The 20,663-nt window shown below is 45.7% G+C and overlaps 3 protein-coding genes and 4 non-coding genes across 13 annotated transcripts; 1 reads left to right on the forward strand and 6 right to left on the reverse strand.

The window, feature by feature from the left end:
• Positions 1-2,610: 2,610 nt before the first annotated feature.
• LOC123429020 (serpin-Z2A-like) lies at positions 2,611-4,273 on the forward strand. Its single transcript, XM_045113090.1, has 2 exons — positions 2,611-3,369; positions 3,491-4,273. Exons 1-2 carry the CDS (start codon positions 2,620-2,622, stop codon positions 4,271-4,273), a joined length of 1,533 nt encoding a protein of 510 aa, XP_044969025.1. The 5' UTR covers positions 2,611-2,619.
• An 8,889-nt stretch (positions 4,274-13,162) lies between these two features.
• On the reverse strand, positions 13,163-15,220 carry LOC123431467. Its single transcript, XM_045115263.1, has 3 exons — positions 15,044-15,220; positions 14,863-14,928; positions 13,163-13,433 (listed from the first exon to the last, which is right to left on the reverse strand). The coding sequence occupies exons 1-3, from the start codon at positions 15,089-15,091 to the stop codon at positions 13,395-13,397; spliced, it is 153 nt and encodes a 50-aa protein (XP_044971198.1). The 5' UTR covers positions 15,092-15,220; the 3' UTR covers positions 13,163-13,394.
• Positions 15,221-16,027: 807 nt separating this feature from the next.
• LOC123431469 (axoneme-associated protein mst101(2)-like) lies at positions 16,028-20,366 on the reverse strand. Of its 7 annotated transcripts, XM_045115271.1 has the most exons (8): positions 20,083-20,366; positions 19,905-20,007; positions 18,998-19,029; positions 18,340-18,900; positions 18,181-18,243; positions 16,555-16,650; positions 16,463-16,473; positions 16,028-16,285 (listed from the first exon to the last, which is right to left on the reverse strand). In XM_045115271.1, the coding sequence occupies exons 1-8, from the start codon at positions 20,305-20,307 to the stop codon at positions 16,198-16,200; spliced, it is 1,179 nt and encodes a 392-aa protein (XP_044971206.1). In that variant the 5' UTR covers positions 20,308-20,366; the 3' UTR covers positions 16,028-16,197. The 7 variants fall into 7 exon arrangements, with proteins under 7 accessions (XP_044971206.1, XP_044971199.1, XP_044971203.1 ...); XM_045115264.1 differs by having other exon boundaries at positions 18,181-18,900; XM_045115268.1 differs by having other exon boundaries at positions 16,463-16,483; positions 18,181-18,900.
• On the reverse strand, positions 16,885-16,992 carry LOC123433830. Its single transcript, XR_006625135.1, has one exon. It is a non-coding gene; the product is annotated as a small nucleolar RNA snoR103 (small nucleolar RNA).
• Positions 17,048-17,154, reverse strand: LOC123433823. The gene has a single exon (XR_006625128.1). It is a non-coding gene; the product is annotated as a small nucleolar RNA snoR103 (small nucleolar RNA).
• LOC123433828 lies at positions 17,231-17,336 on the reverse strand. The gene has a single exon (XR_006625133.1). It is a non-coding gene; the product is annotated as a small nucleolar RNA snoR103 (small nucleolar RNA).
• On the reverse strand, positions 17,510-17,617 carry LOC123433833. The gene has a single exon (XR_006625138.1). It is a non-coding gene; the product is annotated as a small nucleolar RNA snoR103 (small nucleolar RNA).
• Positions 20,367-20,663: the final 297 nt, after the last annotated feature.

Here is a 20,663-nt window from a genome sequence, read left to right on the forward strand (position 1 = left end):
GATTCCTGATATTTAGGCCCACTTGAGGAGCTCTTCACAGTAGAAATCAACTATGGTGGATTCTTTTGCGGATTAGGCTCGTCCAAATCTTCCGTCGATGGCAAAATTGCTCGTTTTGATGGATGTGAAGCAGACACTTGGTCGCCTTTGTGGCTTAGGGATTTTATGCAGCAACTAGGATATTCTGAGTTAGCAAATTATAGTTTGTACTGGCTGCTACCTGGAAAGAACCTAGGTACAGGCCTTCGCATTGTTGACAGTGACACTGACACTCTAAGCATGATCGTTGTGGTTCCAAAGTTTCAGTTTTTCCAGTTGTTTGTCGACCACAAAGATATGACATATCACAATGTACTGGATGGCATTCAACTTACTGGCACACCAAATCTTTCTTCAATGTTGAGCCCCAATTCTGCTACATGTAATGTACAAAGTAGCAGTAGCAGGGTTCCACCAATGCAGCAGGAGCAGCAGCAACAGAATGTTGGGCATGAGCCTAGAAGAAGCGAGAGGAGACAAGCAGCAGAAGGAGAAGCTCGCATTGGCTTAGATAGTGGCAGTGAATACAGTGATTTCCTCAATTGCTTCAATCCGAAAGTCACCACCCGAATAACCAACAGATGCAGTGACACCACCAGCGATGAATCCATTTGCGATTAGGAAATCAACATAGTTGTCCTCCCCGTCTTCCCAGTAGTAGTGATTGCAAGGATTCACCCCCTTCTTCAGAAAGAAAAATCAATGGATGCAATCAGCTTTCAAATCCAAATGAAAACCCAAATTTTCTAGTGAGAAACATACACCATGATTTGGGCACTTGTAGAACACACGTCCTGGATTAGCTTCTGATCTGGAAACGCACCGAACTGTGCGACGCATTTGACAGCATGGACACGAAACTAACGGCAGCGGTGACCTGAGAGGTGCATGTCGTCTGGGTCCTAAAGCTACTGGGAGCGGTGCAACCGACGAGGAAGCCTTCAATCTCTTGCCACCCGACGAGCTTCCGGCGAGAGACATGGCGGCTGGAGAAGAGAGCTGGGGGAGAGCAAACCTAGGGACTGGGAATAGAAAGACAGAGTATTTATAAGGGTTCAGATGCAAATATCCACGACCCAGACGAGAAAAGGACCTAGAATGAATCACTTACGTAACATTTAGGACCCAGACGTGCATTTCCATAGATTTGGGACCAACTTGACACATCTCGTAAACTTTGAGGACCGTTCATGCATTTAACTCGAGAAACATTATCTCATCTTATTTATTCATGATGTTGACTATAATGCTAAAAACTACATGAATGGCAACGTTTATCATTGATATGTGCCACTAGTGCACCAGTTGAGCCCTTATAACATCAATTCAGACAACTTTGTAAGATTTTTTCTACCATTGCGTCCCTAATCCATCTTTTTTATACATTGTTTTTAAGCAAACTAGTTTGCTAATTATATTATTATTACTAATGTCTTTCAACACGTACTCCCACCAGAGACTGTGTCTAAATGGATGTTTACCATCGGCGTTTTGCAAATGGTTAGCTTACGGCCAACTCCGATTATTTACCGTGGTAAATACAGGATATCTCAATGTGAAGACACTCTGAAAATCAAAGGATGGAGAAATGCAATACAAGCATCCACGATACCATTTGGAGAGGAATATTTGCGCATCCCAAAAGTTGAAGATAGGTTGATCTCTGTTCTTCAATATGAAGGTGTAGGAGTTCGCCTTTATTATACTTTTTTACCTAGGAGAGAGCAGTAGTTACTGTTTCAACCTTGTGATAACTTGGTCACTTGTTGTATGATAACAACCTGAGGAGTTCATCTTTTTATGCTATTTTACCTAAAATGATGAAGAGCTTTTTAACTAGTATGTACAATGATGGGGAGTAATACGATGTCGTGTAATGCTTTCTTCATTGTTATATATACGTACTAGCTAGCGTCTAGTTGACACCGACCGAAAATATCAACAAGCGTAAGGAAGCAAAGATGATGAACACAAAAATAAAAAAGGGAAACACAATATGAAACCCCGAAACCCTCCAGAAACCCCTCTTTAAAAAAAACGTCTGGCAGCTGTTGACGTGTGGCCGTCTTTTAGTCTCGATTGGTGTCACCAACCGAAACTAAAGATCCCCGTCCTTGACACCCCAAAACTGCCACGTGAAGCACTGTTAGGCCAGGTTTATAACACAATTGGACTAAAAATTTTGACATTTTGTTCCGATTGTTTAGTCCTGGTTGGAAAACCAGAACTAAAGGTCTCGTCCCTAGCATCCCAAAACAGCCACGTGAAGCACTATTATGTCCAGTTTGTAACACAACCGAACTAAAAATTTCGACATTTTATCCCGATTGTTTAGTCTTGGCTTTTCAATAGGGCCTAAAGATCCTTTAAAACCGGGACTAATGACCTGTTTCCCACTTTTAATATGCAAGTACCTGATGTGCTGCGACTCAGTCAGCCCCACATTCGCAGCTAAGGCACGCGGCATCGGCCACCGGCAAGAAGGCAAGCAGGCGGCATCCATCACCGGCGCTGTTGGCAACAGTTATGAGAGGTGGGTGGGTGGGTGTGGGTGTGGGTGTGGGTGCCACAGGAAGGAAGATGATGGTGGGTGTGGTGTGGGAACGCTGCTTGCTTCCTCCTCCCTTGTATAAGCTGCCTTCACTAATCAATTTCCGTGTGAACGTCCAAGGCAAATTCGCTCCATACAAATTCGCATCATCAAATCAAAACTCAAGAGAGAAGCATCAACGCAAAGACAAACTAAAGATGGAATCAGTCAAGGAGTTGGCCATCCGCTGCTTCGAGATGCTCTGCCCGGGCGCCGACGACGATTACCACGCCATAGCCCGGAGGCTCGGCCTGATGGAGCCCGATTACGCAGCCCAACGGGCGGAGGCAGCGGCGTTGAAGGCAGCGGAGGCGGAGGCAGCGGCCTCGGCCGCTCGATGGGACGAGGCCGATCATGCCGCCGCCCACGACGGCCTGCAGGCGTTCGCCCTCGGCCTAAACAAGCGCCTCTGTGACCTCAACGCCGGCAGGAGCCACAACCTGGCCTTCTCGCCGTTGTCTGTCTACGTGGCCCTCTCGCTGGGGGCTGCCGGCGCACGAGGACGCACCCTCGAGGAGCTGCTGGCCATCCTCGGCGCTCCTTCGCCGGACCTCCTCGCCGGCCATGTCTGCGCGCTGGCCGAGCAGGCCCTCGCCGACCGGTCCCAAAGGGGTGGCCCGCGCATCAGCTTCGCATGCGGCGTGTGGCACGACACCACCATGCCCCTCCGCTCAGCCTACCGTCACGTCGCCACCGAGTCGTACAAGGCCGTCACTCGCGCCGTCAACTTTCTTGACAAGGTGATCACTCATTTCACCTACTCCTAGATTTCTAAAGAATTTTCATGCACTGACGGAGGGAGTATGTACTACAGATACGTCGTTATTAACTATGTATCCTTGGTTGTGGTGGTACGTGCAGCCGGAGGAGGCAAGGCAGCAGATCAACGCATGGATCGCCGCATCGACCAACAACCTCATCCCATCCATCCTCAGCCCAGGCACGTTGTGCCACCGCACCACCCTGCTACTCGCCAATGCCATCTACTTCAAGGGCAAGTGGAACAAGCGATTCAACAAAGGGCGCACCAAGGCCGGCAAGTTCCACCGCCTCGACGACACATCCGTCTACTCGCCCTTCATGCGCGGCATCGGCGACCACAGAATCGCGTGCCATGACGGCTTCAAGGTGCTCCAGCTCCGCTACGAGCAAGGACGCCCCTTGTCGGGGCCGATCTACTCGATGTGCGTCTTCCTCCCGGACGCGCGTGATGGGCTATGGTGGCTCACCGGCAAGATCGCCAGCGACCCCGACTTTTTGCTCAAGCACCTGCCGACGAGCGACGTCGAGGTCGGCGACTTCCGGCTGCCTAAATTCAAGGTCAACTTCCGCATGACGATGAATAACATTCTCCGGGACATGGGGCTCAAGGTTGCTTTCGAGCCTGGGAAGGCCGACATGTCGGGCATGGCGGACGACGGCGCGGGGCTGGCACTGCAGGACGTGATTCACCAGGCCGTCATCGAGGTGAACGAGGAAGGCAGTGAGGCCGCGGCTGCCACCGTGATGACATGTATGTTCGCTTGTAGTCGGGACCCAGCAGTGGACTTCGTCGCTGATCATCCATTTGCCTTCTTTGTCATCGAGGAGGTGTCCCGTGCCATCCTGTTCGCGGGGCACGTCGTTGATCCCACGATCAAGTGATATATATATATATATATATATATATATATATATATATCCTTGGATTTATGTATGGTCTCGTGATTTGATCTACTTTAATAAGTTAGTTTTCTACATACACTTAGTTTCTTCTTTCTTTTAGGGGAAAGGGAATTTCATTCTTGTTTCAGATTATCCCTTCACTCTCCCCTTTCAATTTCATTCCTCCCATTTCCTCTTCCTTCCATTTATTCTCTGGTCGAAGCGGTTTTCGGTGGGTGGAGACGTATTGCCCATCAATCAAGCACTACGGCAATAAGAGCATTTACAGCCAGGGGTCTCCAGGGCTGGGACCGGCCTTGGTGTATGGCCGTGGCCAGTTAAGTTAATGTGTGGCGCCTAAGCGTTCGGCGCCACACATTACAATGTGTGACGCCTGAGGCTTAGTCGTCACATGGCCTGGGGGTGGGCCCTCCCTGCCAGGTGGTCGGGGGGTGTGGGGCCGAACGGCTAGGCGTCACACAGTGTAGTGTGGGACCGAACGGCTAGGCGTCACACAGTGTAGTGTGGCGCCTAGGTGTCGGGCGCCACACAAAAGGATCAGCCGGGTGAAATATTTTCTTCGAAGGGTCACTCCGTGAGTTCTTTCCCCCCACAGGTCATTTTTGTCAATTTTGTCGTGACTCGGCGCCTTGGGCGCAGCTGGTTGCCGCCTCTACACGCGTCGCTCGAAAGTTCGGCAACCCGGCCATCCACCGTGCGTACACTTGTAATGAAATGATTTTGAGTATAAATTTCTTGGTAAAAAACCTTCACCCAATTTTGAATTGTCAAGACAAGAGCTTTATGTAAGAGTGGAAGCCCCAAAAGGTGAATTAGGGATTTATCTAGTAGGAGATGATAGCCTTTTTCCCTGGAGATGGAAAATCCGTCCACCCGGTTTTATTAATTTGCAAATTCTTCCTCAGCTAGTTAAAAAAATGAAATTGGCTGATATCATGACGATATTAGGTAGTATAGATATCATTATGGGGGAAGTTGATCGTTGAAATGATAATAGATAGGGTAGAGGTAGAAACTATCAATTCTTTTTCGAAATCGGAATTATTAAAAGAAGTCTATGGACTGATATCGATTCTACCCATTTTGACAATCCTGATCCATCCCCCTAACCCCGATTTCAGTAATCACTAGTCTATTTTACGCTTTATTGAGCATGTATGTATTCAACTATTCATCCATGATCCATCCTTCAATTTCAATATACACAAAGTTTCAAAATTTTAATGTATAATTTTCTAATTCAATCTTTCACAGTAGGTATTCAACCATCATAATTTTTTGTCAGTCTGTGTATATGCCTAGGGTTCAAATCATTCGATGTATAATTTCTAATTCTTTATATCGTATTTTCTTCATAATTTTAGGACATTGACCAGCCATGTTGCCTAATAAGAAGCATTTGTCGAGTGCTGAAAAAACAGAAAAAAATAAGAAAGTGATCTAAAAATTCACCACCCAAGGGTTCTTTGAATAAGTACTTTACAAGATAGATTAGATGGCTTGGCTATGTGTTTTGCATTCAGAAGGATATTTTGAACAATGTTGATCTTGATTGTGCCGTTAATGACTTTGCACTAAGAAATGCCCGAAGAAACTTTTTCTGAAGCACTGAAGTATTATTCTCGACGATGGAATCAGTCAAATTTCATTCTTATTTGAGGTAATCATGCCATGTCGTTAGTTTCATTTTGGGCATTGTCCAACAATTAGTATCGTCAAATCTTAAACTAAAGATGCGAGGTTGAAAGCTTACTCTTACTATGTTATATTTTTTAGGGCTAGTTATATATATGTGTCACGCACACACATTCATATATATGGTCTTAGGACATAAGGGCCCATGTCGTTAGTTCGCCTAGGGCCTCCCAAAACACAGGGCTGGCCTTGGGGTCTCAAACCCTCACAAATGACTGGGCGGACTGGATCGGTTAAAAAAGACCTGGCGGGGCACCTCAAACATGCCTCAAATGTTCGGACTGACAAACACCCTTCATATCCAGTCTACATATGGGACGGATATGAGGAGGTCCAGGCGCATCCGCCATGTTGGACTAACATGCGGGCCCCTCAAGAAAACACCCGAAAACCTGACGGTCCGACGGGTGTCTCCTTCGGTGTGTGTGTGTGAGCGTCACATGGCGCCGCTCCGGGTCGCGGACCCCCCCCCCCAATGAAAACACTCGAAAACCCGACGGGGCGATGGGTGTCTCCTCCTGTGGGGTGTGAACACCGTGTGGCGCCGCTCCGTCTCGCAGCCCAAGGGCCAATGTGCGGCTACATAAGACAGACGGAGCCCCCTAGCCCTAGCCCATCCACTTCGACCCTCCCTGCGCCACCATCCGAGCCCATCCACCTCTCTCCCTCTCCGCCTCACTCTTCCCACATACCCTCACCATCCGACTTTGATATGACCCTTCAAAAAAAGACACGCATGCGATGCTAATGCTGGAGTGTCGATTTCAGATTAAGGAGGAGATCCGGGCGAGGCGGAGGAGGAGGCTGACACGAAGGAGCCGCAATTGAGGCTCTCGCCCATGTACCTGGAGCCGGGCACAAAGATCATGGACATGCATCTCCGACGAGGATTAGGTTAGTGTAGGTTGTAGTTGATCTGTGTGGTACGTAGATGCTCCTCTTTGCATGTTTTGTATGGATTTAAAGTTTCAAGTATGAGATATCCGAAAGTATAGTAGCAAATTTTAGATGTGACCGGTGAGTGTTCACGGACGCGGCCGGGGGCGTTTGAGAGGCTGGATATGTCAAATTTGTTGTCAATGCTCTAACCATGTGATGACATGGCAATAGTGAGGGACCTTATAAGCTACCCCCGAAGAATTCCTCTTGATTTCCTCTATCCTCACAAATACGAACAATTTTAACATGGTACTCTTACCTTCGATTTTTTTTTTGACGATGCTACAGCAGGCTTACGCCGGCCTGAACCATTTCAATAATAAAATCAGTACACTTACATATATAGGAAAGGGAGCTGGAGGTAGGGAAAGAGTACAAAGTATTTAGGTTACAATCTCTCCGATAAATGAAACAATATGGTGCACCAATCCCGAAACAGGAGCATGGGCTGCTCCTTTGAACATATGTTAGACCAGAGCATAATATCATCCGCCGCAGAGCGGGTAATGAGGTGGATAGGTTGCAGTTCTTCCCTGAAGACCTTTGCATTTCTTCTTTTCCATATATTTCATAAGATAGCAATGATTATTGTGGTGCGAGTCTTGCTAGCATGGTCAGGCCCCTAAAGATGCCTAAAGTCCGTTGGTGGAGAGGCAGACAGTGCTGAGAGCTCTTGCTTACTTCAAGGCGGCGACCGACTATGTCCGGCAGCCCATTCGTCGGGCGGTGTGGACCAAGATCTTCGGCAAGTAGCTCGCGCAGCCCATGGCGCAGGTCGTCCTGGTGCCCTACGGCGGTCAGATGAGCAATGTGTCGGAGGACGCGACGCCGTTCCCGCACCGTGTTGGCGTGCTCTACAGCTTGCAGTTGTACAACTACTGCCCGGTGGAGTCGGGAGACGGGGGAGCAATGCAGACAAGGTGGTTCAGGAACATGTATGCGTTCATGACACCCTACGTGAGCTCCAAATCCAAGCCAAGGGGGCCTACTTCAACTGAGGGACCTGGATCTCGGCCCCAACTGGGGCCCGAAATACTTCAAGGGTAAATAACAGAGGCTCACCAAGTCCAAGGCTGCGATTGACCCCCACAAATACTTCAGTAACGAGCAAAGCATCCCGCAGCCAAAATGAGCAAATCACCCAGCTCTTCAGTCCATGAATCAACAGCAAAATATTTTGGTTAAAACATCTTAATTACTATTAGTCTGGTGTAATGCTTAATAATCCATTAAAGTAATAATAAAGTGCCATTTATCGAAAAATGAAAGATTGAGACACTCGATACCAGATGATGAGTAGTTGGGTTTCCCAAGTTTATTGGTAGGGGGAAAGGAATTAAAAAGTACAACTCAAAGTTACAGCCTACATGATCAGATCGAGAGACTCGTAGATAGGTTTCCTCTAATCTAAGGCCAACTTCAACGTCGGTGGCGTTAGGTGTCTTGTGTTATCTTATCTAGGGTCGTAATGGTATTGTCTATATAAGTTGTAATGCTATTATTTATATATCTATCTTATCTAGGATCATAATGCTACTATATATCTATATAAGTTGTAATATGATACTATCTATCTATATAAATAGATCTATCTATCTATCTATATAATATGGAGTGCGGACGTTTGGAGCTCGGCCTCCATGGAGGCCGAAATTTTTGAATAATTCAAAATTCAAATTTTTCGGTTTCAAAAAAATCTAAAAAAAATATGGAAGTAAAGAAGGATGTTATGTGTATGTGTGCAAAAATTTAGGATGAAATACCTTGAAATATGATCTGCACAAAAAAGACAAATTCATGGCCTGAAACGATGAATAGTGTCACGTGTAAAAAAGCCTCAGATTTGTCTTTTTTGCACAGCCCTCATTTCAATGTATTTTCTTCTGAAAATTTACACACATGTGTGTTACGCCTTCACTTATCCCTGTATTTTTTTCAAATTTTTTTGAAATATAAAAATACCAATTTTCATGAAATTTGAGTTTCAAATTTAAAGGCCTTCATGGAGCTCGGGAGCCAAAAGCAATTTCCGTATAATATGGCACTATCTACTATGTTGATGTGTAGTGTTCTATCTAGTAATGGTACTATCTAGTTCATGCAATGCTACTACTTATGTAATGCTACTACTTATGCTACTACCTCTATCTAAAATGTAGGCATGCATGGATCTAGACCCGCCCTGGTCAATAGCAATTCTTTCCCACCTCTCCTTCTTTCTCTGATCTATTAGTAGCTAGTAGGGTCATCATAATTTTTTTAGGATGCAATTTTTTTCCTGAAGTTGAGAAAGTATTATCTTTAAGGCTCATGGGCTCTTTTATTAGGACATGCAACCATGGACATGCAACTATGAACATGCAATCATGGACATGCAACCATGAACATGCAACTAATTACAATACAAATATGTAAAGAAAAAAAATACAATACATACATGTGTTCATGCAGCCATGCATGAATGAATCTATCTCCATCTCCAAAACACATCCTACACACATCTTCAAAACTTTAATAAACCACTTCTATGTACACACCAAAACTTCACATGTACACATCAAAACTTGACATGTACAGACCTATGTTTGAGCCAAGTAGACATTTCTTTTAACTTGAGCCAACACAATAATATTTTATTTAGCCAACACGACATACCATAATTTTTAACCCACAATATTTCATTCAACCTATTTTTTGGTCGAATACGTCGTAAAACATTTAGCCAACATTCCAACACGTCTAATAATGATTTTGCCAACAATAACGTGTCAAGCAACTTTTGCTATGATCGAACACGTGTCATCCACTTAGCCAACCTTTCCCACCTTTTTTCCAACACGAAATTCTTTTTTTTCCTTCACTTAATTTAAGTGAGTACTCATGGCTTGGCCCAACATCAGTCCCATGAACTTGTCGGTTTTTCGTTTTCAGAAACGGCTAACTGAACCTGTTCGAGGTGTTAACTGAATTCAGAGCTAATTTCCACCTGAATTTATACGCTTTCGATTTCGACTGCAAACATTCAGAGCTAATTTATAACATAGTTCATCTTACAAACAACTCGTAAATCGAAATTCCTAATCCGAACGACAAAGAAACACCAAATAAGCAATGACACCAAATAAAAACACATAAAGATAAAATGGTCCGGCCATCATGTTTGACTGCTTTTTCAATTCCAAAATTTCGCTCAGGTGCTTGTTCAATTTCTGCAACTCCCTCTTCACCAAAAAATCCTCCAATGGACAATCGGTTGTGTGCCCGTTTGAGATCTCCTCCTCCACAGCAGACGAGATGGGAGCCGCCTGAATTGGAAACCCCTGAATTGGGGGCATCACTTCAACTTGAAACCTTCGATCCCGAATGTACTTATCCATCCACTCAAAATGGCCGCATTCCTCCAAATCCTGAAAAGGGAAACGGAAATTCTAATTTCCAAATCCATACTGCAAAATCAAAATCGCGCCAAATCGAGACAAATCAGGACAAACCCTACCTTCCCATCCTTCCCACGATGTCGGGCGCTCTCGCATTTGACAAATTCCCAACCGACATTGCCCCTCGTCGAGCGCACACATGTCAAGCGCTTCAATGGATCTAGGCGAGGGTAGTCCGGGCATTTAGTCATCGGGACTTCTCCATAACGCAGTCATGACTTCTGGGAGCCAGAAGTGGAGCTGGACATATCCCTCACCGACGCTGCCGTGGACCGTTGCCAGAGAAGAGGAAGAAGAAGGTGCGCAGAAGAGCGGAGAAGAACATGGGAAGGGAGGCAACGGTTATGTCGGGGGCAGGGCCCGAGCACGGGAGCGGGGACAGTCTGCCTCTTATAAAATCGATAAGGTTGACATGGATAAGTGATGGGTCCCAGTCTGAGGTGGCACGTAGCAACGGGCGACAGGTGGGTCCCGCATAGCAACGAGTGATTGGTGGGTCCCGCGTTCAAACAGCCCAGCTCACATGATCCAGATTTGTTAACAGTTTCCTTCTGTTTGAGGGCTTAAAAGAGCCATATCGGACCGTGGCTATTTGGGCCGTTCCAACGGTCGTCTCTGAGCTATTTGATCGAATGACGTCGTTCTCCACCGAATAACGGGGAAATATGTCGCACAGGAGTTATTCGCCCAAATACCAATGACATGCTTGTGCTACTTAACTAGATATTTTTTTCAATGGAAAATGTTGCGCCCAGCATCTAGTTAAGTTGCACATTTGCTGACGTGATCCTGTATTGGCTGCACCTTAACAGGTTATGGCCAACTCTGCGGAGAAAATTAGACTCGCTGGAAATCAAAATGTGATGGACTGTGAGCGAGGCACCATGTTTGGCTACAATTAAGTCCATCTTTTGACTTTTTTTGTACTGCCTGTTTACAGAGCAGCAGCTTTAGTCCCAAACAAGTTGGGCTAGGCGAAATAAGAGAAAACACATAATATCATATTACATTATATGCTGTGTAATTATAAGGAAACATGTTGTACTGACTAGGATATCCTGCTCTTTCTGGACACTCGGATATGATGTGGCATGGGGAATAATGATTGTTGCGATGGAGCAGCTAGATGAAGAAAAAATACATGAAAAAGTGACATGTGAGGGCTAACTAGCTCTTCAAATGTCTCTGTGTCCCTAGCCATTTAGGATTTTAGCATGTTTGAATTTACAAATAGTAGTACATACTACTAGTCAGGTTGGGGCACCATGCAGTGCAGCTGCCCTAAAGCAAAGTGAGCAATACAACCATTTGCCCGCTTTACTTACTGAGGTTAAAGGAGAATCAGACATTATTCTTCGTGCAACAAGCAACTTATGTTCATGCTTTCATTGTAGCAGATAACTGATTTAGCAGTATCTTGTTTTGTTTTTATTGCACACCACATATGATCTGATTGTTGATCCAAGGAACTTTGAGTGGCTGAGGAAAGCAAATTGCCCAATTGTAAGTATTATCACATCGATGACCTGATTAAACATCTTCCAAACAAACCGTCTTTCGAGGATTTTATTAATTTTGCTCAACAGGGCATTGATTCTGTTTTGTAAGCTTGATGGTGGTGGGGTTGCAAGTGGGGGCTTACGAGAACTCATATAGTGCATCGCTAGGACTGCTGTTGCAGTCGGTGTAGTTTCATGGAGGTAGCTAGCTAGGTCGATGAAGCTATCATGTTTCTTTTTGCTCCTTGCACCCTTCATTTTTGTCATGGTGATCTATAGAGATACGACAGTATTGTAAGATTGTTTTCACAATCCTATGACAGGTACATGATCCCCTGATCTGTCGAGACATTGTCAAGCATGATGTGTGATGATGAAATGCTCACTTGTCACTGTTGAGCGCATTTGTTTGTAGCCACTGCGCAATATGGAGGAGCTGGATTGTGATCGCTGTAAGTTAGACATCCTTGCTTGGGTATAATAGTTCTCTCTAAATGCTCACCATTTTCTTCTTTTTTCTCTCTGTGCGAAGCTAGTCACCAAAGGAAAGAAACCGCTCAAGATCGACTTGACTCCGTTAAAGGAATGATTTGGCAGTGGATAGATAGCAATAGGAAATCTTGTCTGCCAATTGGTTTATTCACCAATATGGTTGTGTCCAGGCGGGTTGCTCTTTGTATGCGCTACTTTCAGTTATCGTTTGCTTCATTCAAGCTTTTTGTTGGATTGCTTGCATGTATTAGTTTCTTTCCAAGCAGTAGCATAGCAGCCACAGCCTGGACTGCTGCTTTGTACCACTTTGTCTCGAGAGTCGACTTTTGATTCGTGGTGTTTCCGTTGGAGCACATTTTGTCGAAATTGGACAGCAGGGCACACCGTTGCATGAGCATGATGATGGCAGCTTGCTCTATCTATTCCTGGTGATAAAACTGACACAGTTGCAAACAATGCTAAATACATAAATTAAATCATAATAATAATGCATAGAGCTTTTCTTGCAAATGCAAATGGATTTGATGATCAGGGGACCAAACGAACCACAAGTATATGACAACTTTATTTACAAGAAGAGGAATCTGCTTGTATTCAGCAGGAAAGCTTAACAATGTCCGAGTACTACAGGGTCTTCTGTAATTCCTCGTCCCTTGAAAACATAAACTTGGCTGGAAATTAAATCATGAGCCGGATCATCAAGAGTGTAGGTCTAAATGGAACTTGCAATATGCTGAAAAGAAAATCTCACTAGACCAGCCAATCAGGTTGCAGAGCACAATATAGATGGCACAACAAAAACAGAGTTTGAATCACAGCACCACACCAAAAGATATTAATTTTCACTCTTTCCTGATTTCAAGTCGATTCAGCCGAGGATATTATTTTCCACAAGCAAAAAAAAAAACTAAGGTTCAGCTCCCACATGGGCTTGGGTTTTTTTGGGTTTCATACACAAATCACAGATCCGAATGCGCGTACAGAAGGTACATTGTTGAATCTACGGCGTCAACCCGCTGGAGCTACTTGTCCTCATCCTCAGTGGTGAGCAGCTGCTTCCTCCTTGGGCTTGGTCATCTGGAGAGACAAAAAAGAAAAAGCATGCAAATGTAAGAAGATGGTTTGAAGGTAACAAAATATGAAACTCGCGAACAATGTAATTCGATTGAGAGAACAATTCAGTGCACAGACAAGCATATGCCATGATAACCATTCATATATGTGTTTTAACTACAGAATAATCACAAAAAAGTAACTTGCAACTTAAAGATAACAAGTTAAGGCTAAGCAGTACATGGATATTATATATTTACACAATTAGGTGTGCTTGCTACAGATACAGAGATAGGGAAACAACTACATTACATCAAAACCTCCGTTCACTATAAATACAATAGGGGCACATGAAAAATGAGATAATCATTATTATCTCATGTTCTACATATTGATGCCTGAAACACATAGCAAGATGCTAGGACCCAACAGCACAGTACAATAGCTGTACAAAGTATGGTTTCATCAACACAATAAAACAGAACCCAAAGCAATGCACAAGATAAATTGTTTTCCATCAAGTGTGTTCAGTAAGTCTCCAAATGCTATTGAGCAGAGCATAGAAACAAAGACACAAAACATATAAAGACTAGATGCCCCCAGCAACCTATGGATCTAAGTAGGGTACATGCTTGCCAGAGCAATATGGATCTAAGTAGGGTACATGCTTGCCAGAGCAATATCTATCTCAGGCAACTAACTCATGGAACTACTGAGGGCAGAAATACAAGTAACAGCACATGACCCTACAGGTTAATCCCGCGTCAAACTCAACATTCAGATAACAACAGGACGAGTCACCGCCATATAACACCAAATTAAACAAGACTGCAAGCAGAAGCACAGGATCGCAAAAACAGGTGACACTGGAAATCTCCCTCTCCTCTGAAACTGACATATGAAGCTAACTCCACAGAGCTACTCCGCCATGGTACATAACCCTAAAATCATGCCAATCCAGTTATGGGCCAATGGGTAATTGTAACGCAGAAGGGCCAGCTGTTGAGCCAAAACAGGCGCAAAAGCAAGAGGGACACGCAAATTGCTACGCGACGGCATTATCAGACCTAACCGGCAGAAGAATAGGCTGTATGTTGAAGTGCGAAGGAAGGCAGCGAGCCACCTACATGCATTCTAAACCCAAACCGTTGGCTAATCTCAGATTCTGAAAACACCACAGCCCAAGCTAAGGCGTAAGCTAAGGCGTGGCGGCATAGACCGAACCCGGAAGGAGAATCTAAGGCGCTCTAACAGGATATGAGGCAGCAGCAACCAACATTATGCCCAATCAATCACGTCTCCAAACCCAAACCCTTTGTCCGATTTCAGGCTCTGAGGCCGCACAGCACAGCACAGCACGCCCTCGTCCAATCGAACCAAATCACCCAAACCCTAGAACCAGAGACCGCGCCCACGGGGATCGGCATCATAGAGGATCGGGGGGCTCGTTTACCTTGAGGATGCCGAGCTTGACGGAGCCGTAGACGACGCCGATGCCGACCGCGGAGACCCTGGCCACCTGCAAAGCAACATCCATCGCGAGGACCGCCGGTCATCGGTCGGTCAGTCAGTCAGCCACTCAGATCTGATCCGCGAGGACGGGGAGAGGGGGAGAGAGATATTCGGCTGCTTACGAGTGCGAGGGTGCTCTTGCCGGAGTAGGGTCCCGGGGTGAACGGCATGGCTGCGACGGCGACGGCGGGATCGGAGACGAGGGCTTGCGGCGGCGGGGTCGAGGGCTCCTCTCCTCTCCTCTCCTCTTCTCTTCTCTCTGTTTCGTGGGGCAGGAGAAGAAGGGGAGGAGGAGAGGATTGATAAAGAGGGATGGGATCGCCGGGCTGGGCCGGGCCTATACAGTCGGCCCGCGGGGCCGTGGGGTGGGCGGAGACCTGTTGCTGCAGGTGGGGCCCGCGCGGCAGTGGCGGTGGCTGGAGGTTTCTTCCTTCTTGTGCTCCAAGAAGAAGAGTTCCTTCCGTCTTGGATTTCTTGTGTTTTTTTTCTTCTTCTTCTTACATTACATTTGTTTTACAAGTTTGGTTTAAAGAGAAACTGTGTGTTTTCCCAAGAATTCTTTACGTAAATATAAATAAATATGTGCTTTCTTCCAAAAACAAAAGAATTCTCACAAAAATAAGGGAAATTTACCATGTCGAACCATTTTCTACTTACTTTTCGCAGCAGCATCGCCTAGTTTCAGCGGTCATTGCGCCTGTTTAGCAGGGGGGTTTATACACCAAGAAACGCCCAAATATGAAGTGTGTGCTTTATTCCTCTCAAATGTTGTGGTGCAAATAAATTTCTTCGTATTTATGTGGTGGATGACGCAACTTCACCATGGAGGGAAAAAAATTGACAGATTCACAAAAGCACAAATTCAAATGGCTAGACAACAACCGACAATTTTCCCAAACAGAAATCAATCATCCAAACTGAATCTCCACACATTTATGTACACAACGCAACTCGACCATCGAAAGCCCTAAGCAAGTTCACCAGTGCGCAAATTCAAACGCTACTCAACATTTTACACACCAACGATAGAAACAAACACATATAACCGAGGGGGGTTTGCGTCACATCTACAAACACCTCGCGAGTTCCGGCCCCCAGGTTAATACACACACACACACATGATTAATACACACACAGACATACATACATACACCGGTCAGCGAGCCCTTCGGTTCACGCAACGCCCACGAATATGCTACAAAAGAGCCTCCAAAATAAGGTCGAGGATGTATGCTAAAAGCCACGATCGGCACAAGATAAAGCTTAAACATGATCGCTAACTCCACACACCACCTAAACACCGGCATCGCAGAGGTCTAACAGCAGACCTCATCGCTAACTCCACACACCACCTAAACACCGGCGTCGCCAGGGACGATTCTAGGGGGGGACAAGGGGGGGCTAGACCCCCCCTAACAAATTTATTTTTCTAATATAACAATGGTTGTTATAGCTATTTTTTTTTACTTCATATGAACTTTGCCTCCTCCATGAACAAACTTGCCCCCCCCTATGCTTGCATGTTGGCTTCATCCCTGGGCATCGCAGAGGTCTAACAGCAGCTGCACATGTCAGAATGCAATTAGATCAGACTACTACGAAGGAGGAGGGGCGGGGCCTTCAGCTTTGGGACCTTAAAATTGGCGGAGAAGAGTACGTGCTGCTGGGACGCAGACGGCACGGGTTTCCGGTGCGTCTTATGCAATGGGCGGCCGCCGAGCGCCACTCCCTGCATGCACCAATGGCGTTCTGTCAGCACAGCAAGAATTAGGACATCACAATATGTGAGGCAAAAAATTCAAAAGCGACACAGGCAAAGATGATCGGGACCCTCATTGTCGTGTAATTTTGGACTATGCACGCTGACAAAAAAAACTAGACACCTCAGGTGTAGAAATAGTTCAGATGAGATACTGACATTGGAAACAGCATATGTTGCCGTCCTACTACTGGTATCACAAGTGTATCTATGATGGTCCTTTATGAGCACCTACGACTCACATGATGCTCACCTAAATTCCATCAGCATTATTATTTGTCCATATTTTACAGCAGGATGCAACCTTTGCTGCCTGCCAAGAATTAGGACATAGATGAGTCATGTCCTACTAGTAGTCTCGACAAGTGTATTTGCGGTGGTCCTTTATGAGCATCTACAACTCACATGATGCTCATCTAAATTCCATCAACATTATTATTTGTCCATATTTACAGCAGGATGCGACTTATGCAGCCTACCAAGAATTAGGACATAGATGAGCAAAAAGGTTTACAGTGCCGTGTCCTTGCTATTAATCTGTCTCCCAAGTGTATATGCGATGGTCCTTTATGAGCATCTATGACTCAGTGATGCTCACCTAAATTCCATCAACCTTATTATGTGTCCATATTTACAGCAGGACGCAACTCATGCGGCCCCCAAGAATTAGGACATAGATGAGCACATGGTTAGTGTCAAGAGTGATATGTTATTCTACTCTGCAGGGTAGGTCTTGCTTCTGCATATAGATGAACAAACCAAATGTTGAAAGTGACATGGTTAAAAGCAAGGAACATATTTGGCCATGTCCTTGTTATTCTCCTAGAATTTATCTGTGATGGTCCTTCATGAGCACCTAGCAAGGAACATAATGCTCACCTAAAATCCATCAAGCTAACTCTTTGTCCATATTTACAGCAAGACACAGCTGAGGCGGCTTGCCAAGAATTGGACATTACAATTATTTGTGAAAAGTTGCTACTGACACAAGTAAATTGTAGATTTTACTATTTATGAACAACAGCTGATCGCAACTCATGCGACATACAAAGAATTAAGATATTGTAGCTGATGAAGGAGGGGGTTTCAAATGCAATAAGATGCATAATATCTCCTCTCTGCAGGTTAGGTTTGTTTACACATATAGATGAACAAACTAGCAGTAGAATGTTACCCATTAGCTGGAAAGCGATAAACTGGTAAGTCAGAGCCGTATTTTGCCTGGTTCTGAGTTTTTTAAGAATGTAATTCAGTACGTGTGATGCTACTTTTACTTTATGAGCACTTGCAACTCAAATAATAATCACTAAAATTACATCAACATTACTCTTTGTCCATATGTACAGAAAAATGCAACTCATGCAGCCTGCCAAGAAATTAGACATTACAGTCACAGGAAAAGTTAAATTTTTCTATAACAGGAACTTAGCATCTAGGTTATCAGCGGAGCATGTCAGTAGCTCAGTACACGGATGATATACTTGGGAATGGAGTACTTACACTTGATAACGAAGAGGGACACTGACGCTTCTGACTGGTCTCTGGTTGATCCTCTTCTACTATTTGCCTCCGAGGATTACCTTTAGACTTGCCCCGTACAGATAACGAAGAGGGACACTGACGCTTCTGACTGGTCTCTGGTTGATCCTCTTCTACTATTTGCCTCCGAGGATTACCTTTAGACTTGCCCCGTACAGATGGACCTTCAGACCTACATTTTCTTCGTGCCCCGTTGATATCCTTCTGCTTTTGACTAGCCTGAAGGTGCCCACTCTTGAGTTTTTGGATTTCATCATCTTTCTCACTGACCAGGGAGTGCATTTTATGTAGCTTATCCTCGAGAGCCAGCATCTTCATTTTGGCATCATTAGCTTCAGCCTGCAATCTGCCAATATCATCATCCTTCTTTTGGGCCACCACTTGCAGTTGCAGCTCCTCCAGCTTCTGCTGAAGCTTTTCTGCTGCTTCAGTAGCCTGTGCTGCCTCCTTGTCCATCTTCTTAACGAGCGCTTTGTAGTCCTTCTCCATCATCTTGAACTGATTCCACACAAAATCCTTTTCTGCAAGTAACGCGGAAACCTCAGTCTCCTTCTGTGAGCTCAGGGCCTTATAGGCTTTCTTTAGCTTCCTTAACTCTGATTTCAAATCTCTTCCACTGCGCTCGGGGTCTGTGCTCGGCTCGCTGAGCTCGGCACAACTTTCAGCTTCCTTCAATTTTATCTAAAGAAAAAAGGAGCAGACACAGAACACCATTTAACGAGATGGACAAGTTTCACTGCGTGCTTGTGGGTAACGCAACTTTGTTTCGGTTAAGTACCTTCAGCTGATTGTTTTCTTCAGTCAAAGCAGCTGCATCCCAGCAAACACAAAACACAATGATATCAGCAACCAGCAGCAACATAAATCATGGGCGAAATGTTATTCCAAACGGAAAAAGCAAAGCACTTGGTGTTGTACATCAAACACAAAAACACAATGATATCAGCAACCAGCAGCAACATAAATCATGGGCGAAATGTTATTCCAAACGGAAAAAGCAAAGCACTTGGTGTTGTACATCAAACACAAAAACACAATGATATCAGCAACCAGCAGCAACATAAATCATGGGCAAAATGTTATTCTAAACGGAAAAAGCAAAGCACTAGCTGCCACTTTAAGTGGGTCGCAATTGCCAGGAATCCCGGTTCTTGATGAATGCGAGCGGGAGCGATAAGCTGTGGACATGACGAAATGTCATCGTTGGAGTACTGCTTTGGTGTCCAGCAATGCAACAGTGCAGTGCAGGAACTGCAGCCGCGACTAACAAATTTCGAAGCCCAAACAATATCATCATGTATACATTTGGTGAATTAGCATGCAACTTAATTCCCTAAAATGTTGGAAGGGCGAAACGTAGAAATAACTAAACCAGCACGGCAGCATGCATACATACATACATACAGAGAATCTTGACAAAATTCACATCAGGCATGCCGCCGCAAAAGGAGCATCACAACAATCTGAATCCAAGCATTGCACGCACAGCGAACGCAAGCAAAGATGGAACATTTGGCGTCCCGGGAACAACCCCTATGCCGAAAAAGACGCCGGCTTTCGCGCCTGGAGGCTAACCCAAATCCCTCCAGGAGAGCCCATGGCCCGGGATTTCTGCCACCAAATCGGCAAGAAGAGGAGGAAACAGCACATAGGGGGGAGGAGGGGTGGGGATTTTGTGCTCTTACCGATGTAGTCCCGGTGGCGGCGCAACTCGAGGTCCTTCTCGTCCTGGAGCTGGTGGAGCATGGCCGCGTCGCCCCGCTGCACGCAGTCATCCACCCTCCGCGTCTGCCAACGAAACACCAGGGACCGTCAGGCGGGCGGGGGAGGATGGAAAAGGGATGGAATCAGGGAGGGGCGGACCTCGTCGAGGCCGTCGCTGAGGACGGCGTGGTGGCGGAGCCAGAAGTCGTGCTGGATCTGGAGGAGCCCCTCGAGGCGCGTGCGGTCGGCGAGCAGCCTCTCCACGTCCCGGTGGGTCTTGACCAGGATGGCCCGCATCCGGTCGTAGACGCGGACCCACGCTCCGCCGTCGCCGCCCTCGCGCGCCGGCGACGCTCCGCCGCCGTCGCCGTCGCCGTCGGCCATGGATGGGTTCGAACCGGGGGTGGAGGCGGTGGGCGTTTCCGTCTTTTGACCTGAGTGCCAACGGGAGAGGGGGCAGGGTTCGGGTTTCGGGGTGAAGAGGACCGTTGTTCGGCTTTGGGGGCCGGTTTATAGAGAACCACACGTTTTTTGCTTATAAATACTAAATAAAACTCACATTTTTTTAGGGGAAAAAACTCGAATTAAGATCTTGGTTCATTGCCATGGAGAAAATAAGTTTTTCTTTTACCTCTTCATTCTCATGGAGGTGCCTCCATCGGCATGGGCGAGGAGCCAGCGAGGGATGTCGGGCTTATTGATCGAGCTTCATCGTCGGTTGTCGCCTTGAAAAACATTAG

This window comes from Hordeum vulgare, chromosome 2H, assembly GCF_904849725.1.
Source record: "Hordeum vulgare subsp. vulgare chromosome 2H, MorexV3_pseudomolecules_assembly, whole genome shotgun sequence".
NCBI lineage: Eukaryota > Viridiplantae > Streptophyta > Magnoliopsida > Poales > Poaceae > Hordeum > Hordeum vulgare.

Coding starts and splice junctions, on each gene's coding strand:
- LOC123431467 (XM_045115263.1), bottom strand. CDS start 15,091: ATGCCGTTCACCCCGGGACCCTACTCCGGCAAGAGCACCCTCGCACTC. Junction 14,929..15,043: donor GCAAGAGCACCCTCGCACTC/GTAAGCAGCCGA, acceptor GTTGCTTTGCAG/GTGGCCAGGGTCTCCGCGGT. Junction 13,434..14,862: donor TCAAGCTCGGCATCCTCAAG/GTAAACGAGCCC, acceptor TTGTCTCTCCAG/ATGACCAAGCCCAAGGAGGA.
- LOC123429020 (XM_045113090.1), top strand. CDS start 2,620: ATGATGGTGGGTGTGGTGTGGGAACGCTGCTTGCTTCCTCCTCCCTTG. Junction 3,370..3,490: donor CCGTCAACTTTCTTGACAAG/GTGATCACTCAT, acceptor TGGTACGTGCAG/CCGGAGGAGGCAAGGCAGCA.
- LOC123431469 (XM_045115264.1), bottom strand. CDS start 20,307: ATGGCCGACGGCGACGGCGACGGCGGCGGAGCGTCGCCGGCGCGCGAG. Junction 20,008..20,082: donor TCAGCGACGGCCTCGACGAG/GTCCGCCCCTCC, acceptor TTTCGTTGGCAG/ACGCGGAGGGTGGATGACTG. Junction 18,901..18,997: donor AAGAAAACAATCAGCTGAAG/GTACTTAACCGA, acceptor TTTTTTCTTTAG/ATAAAATTGAAGGAAGCTGA.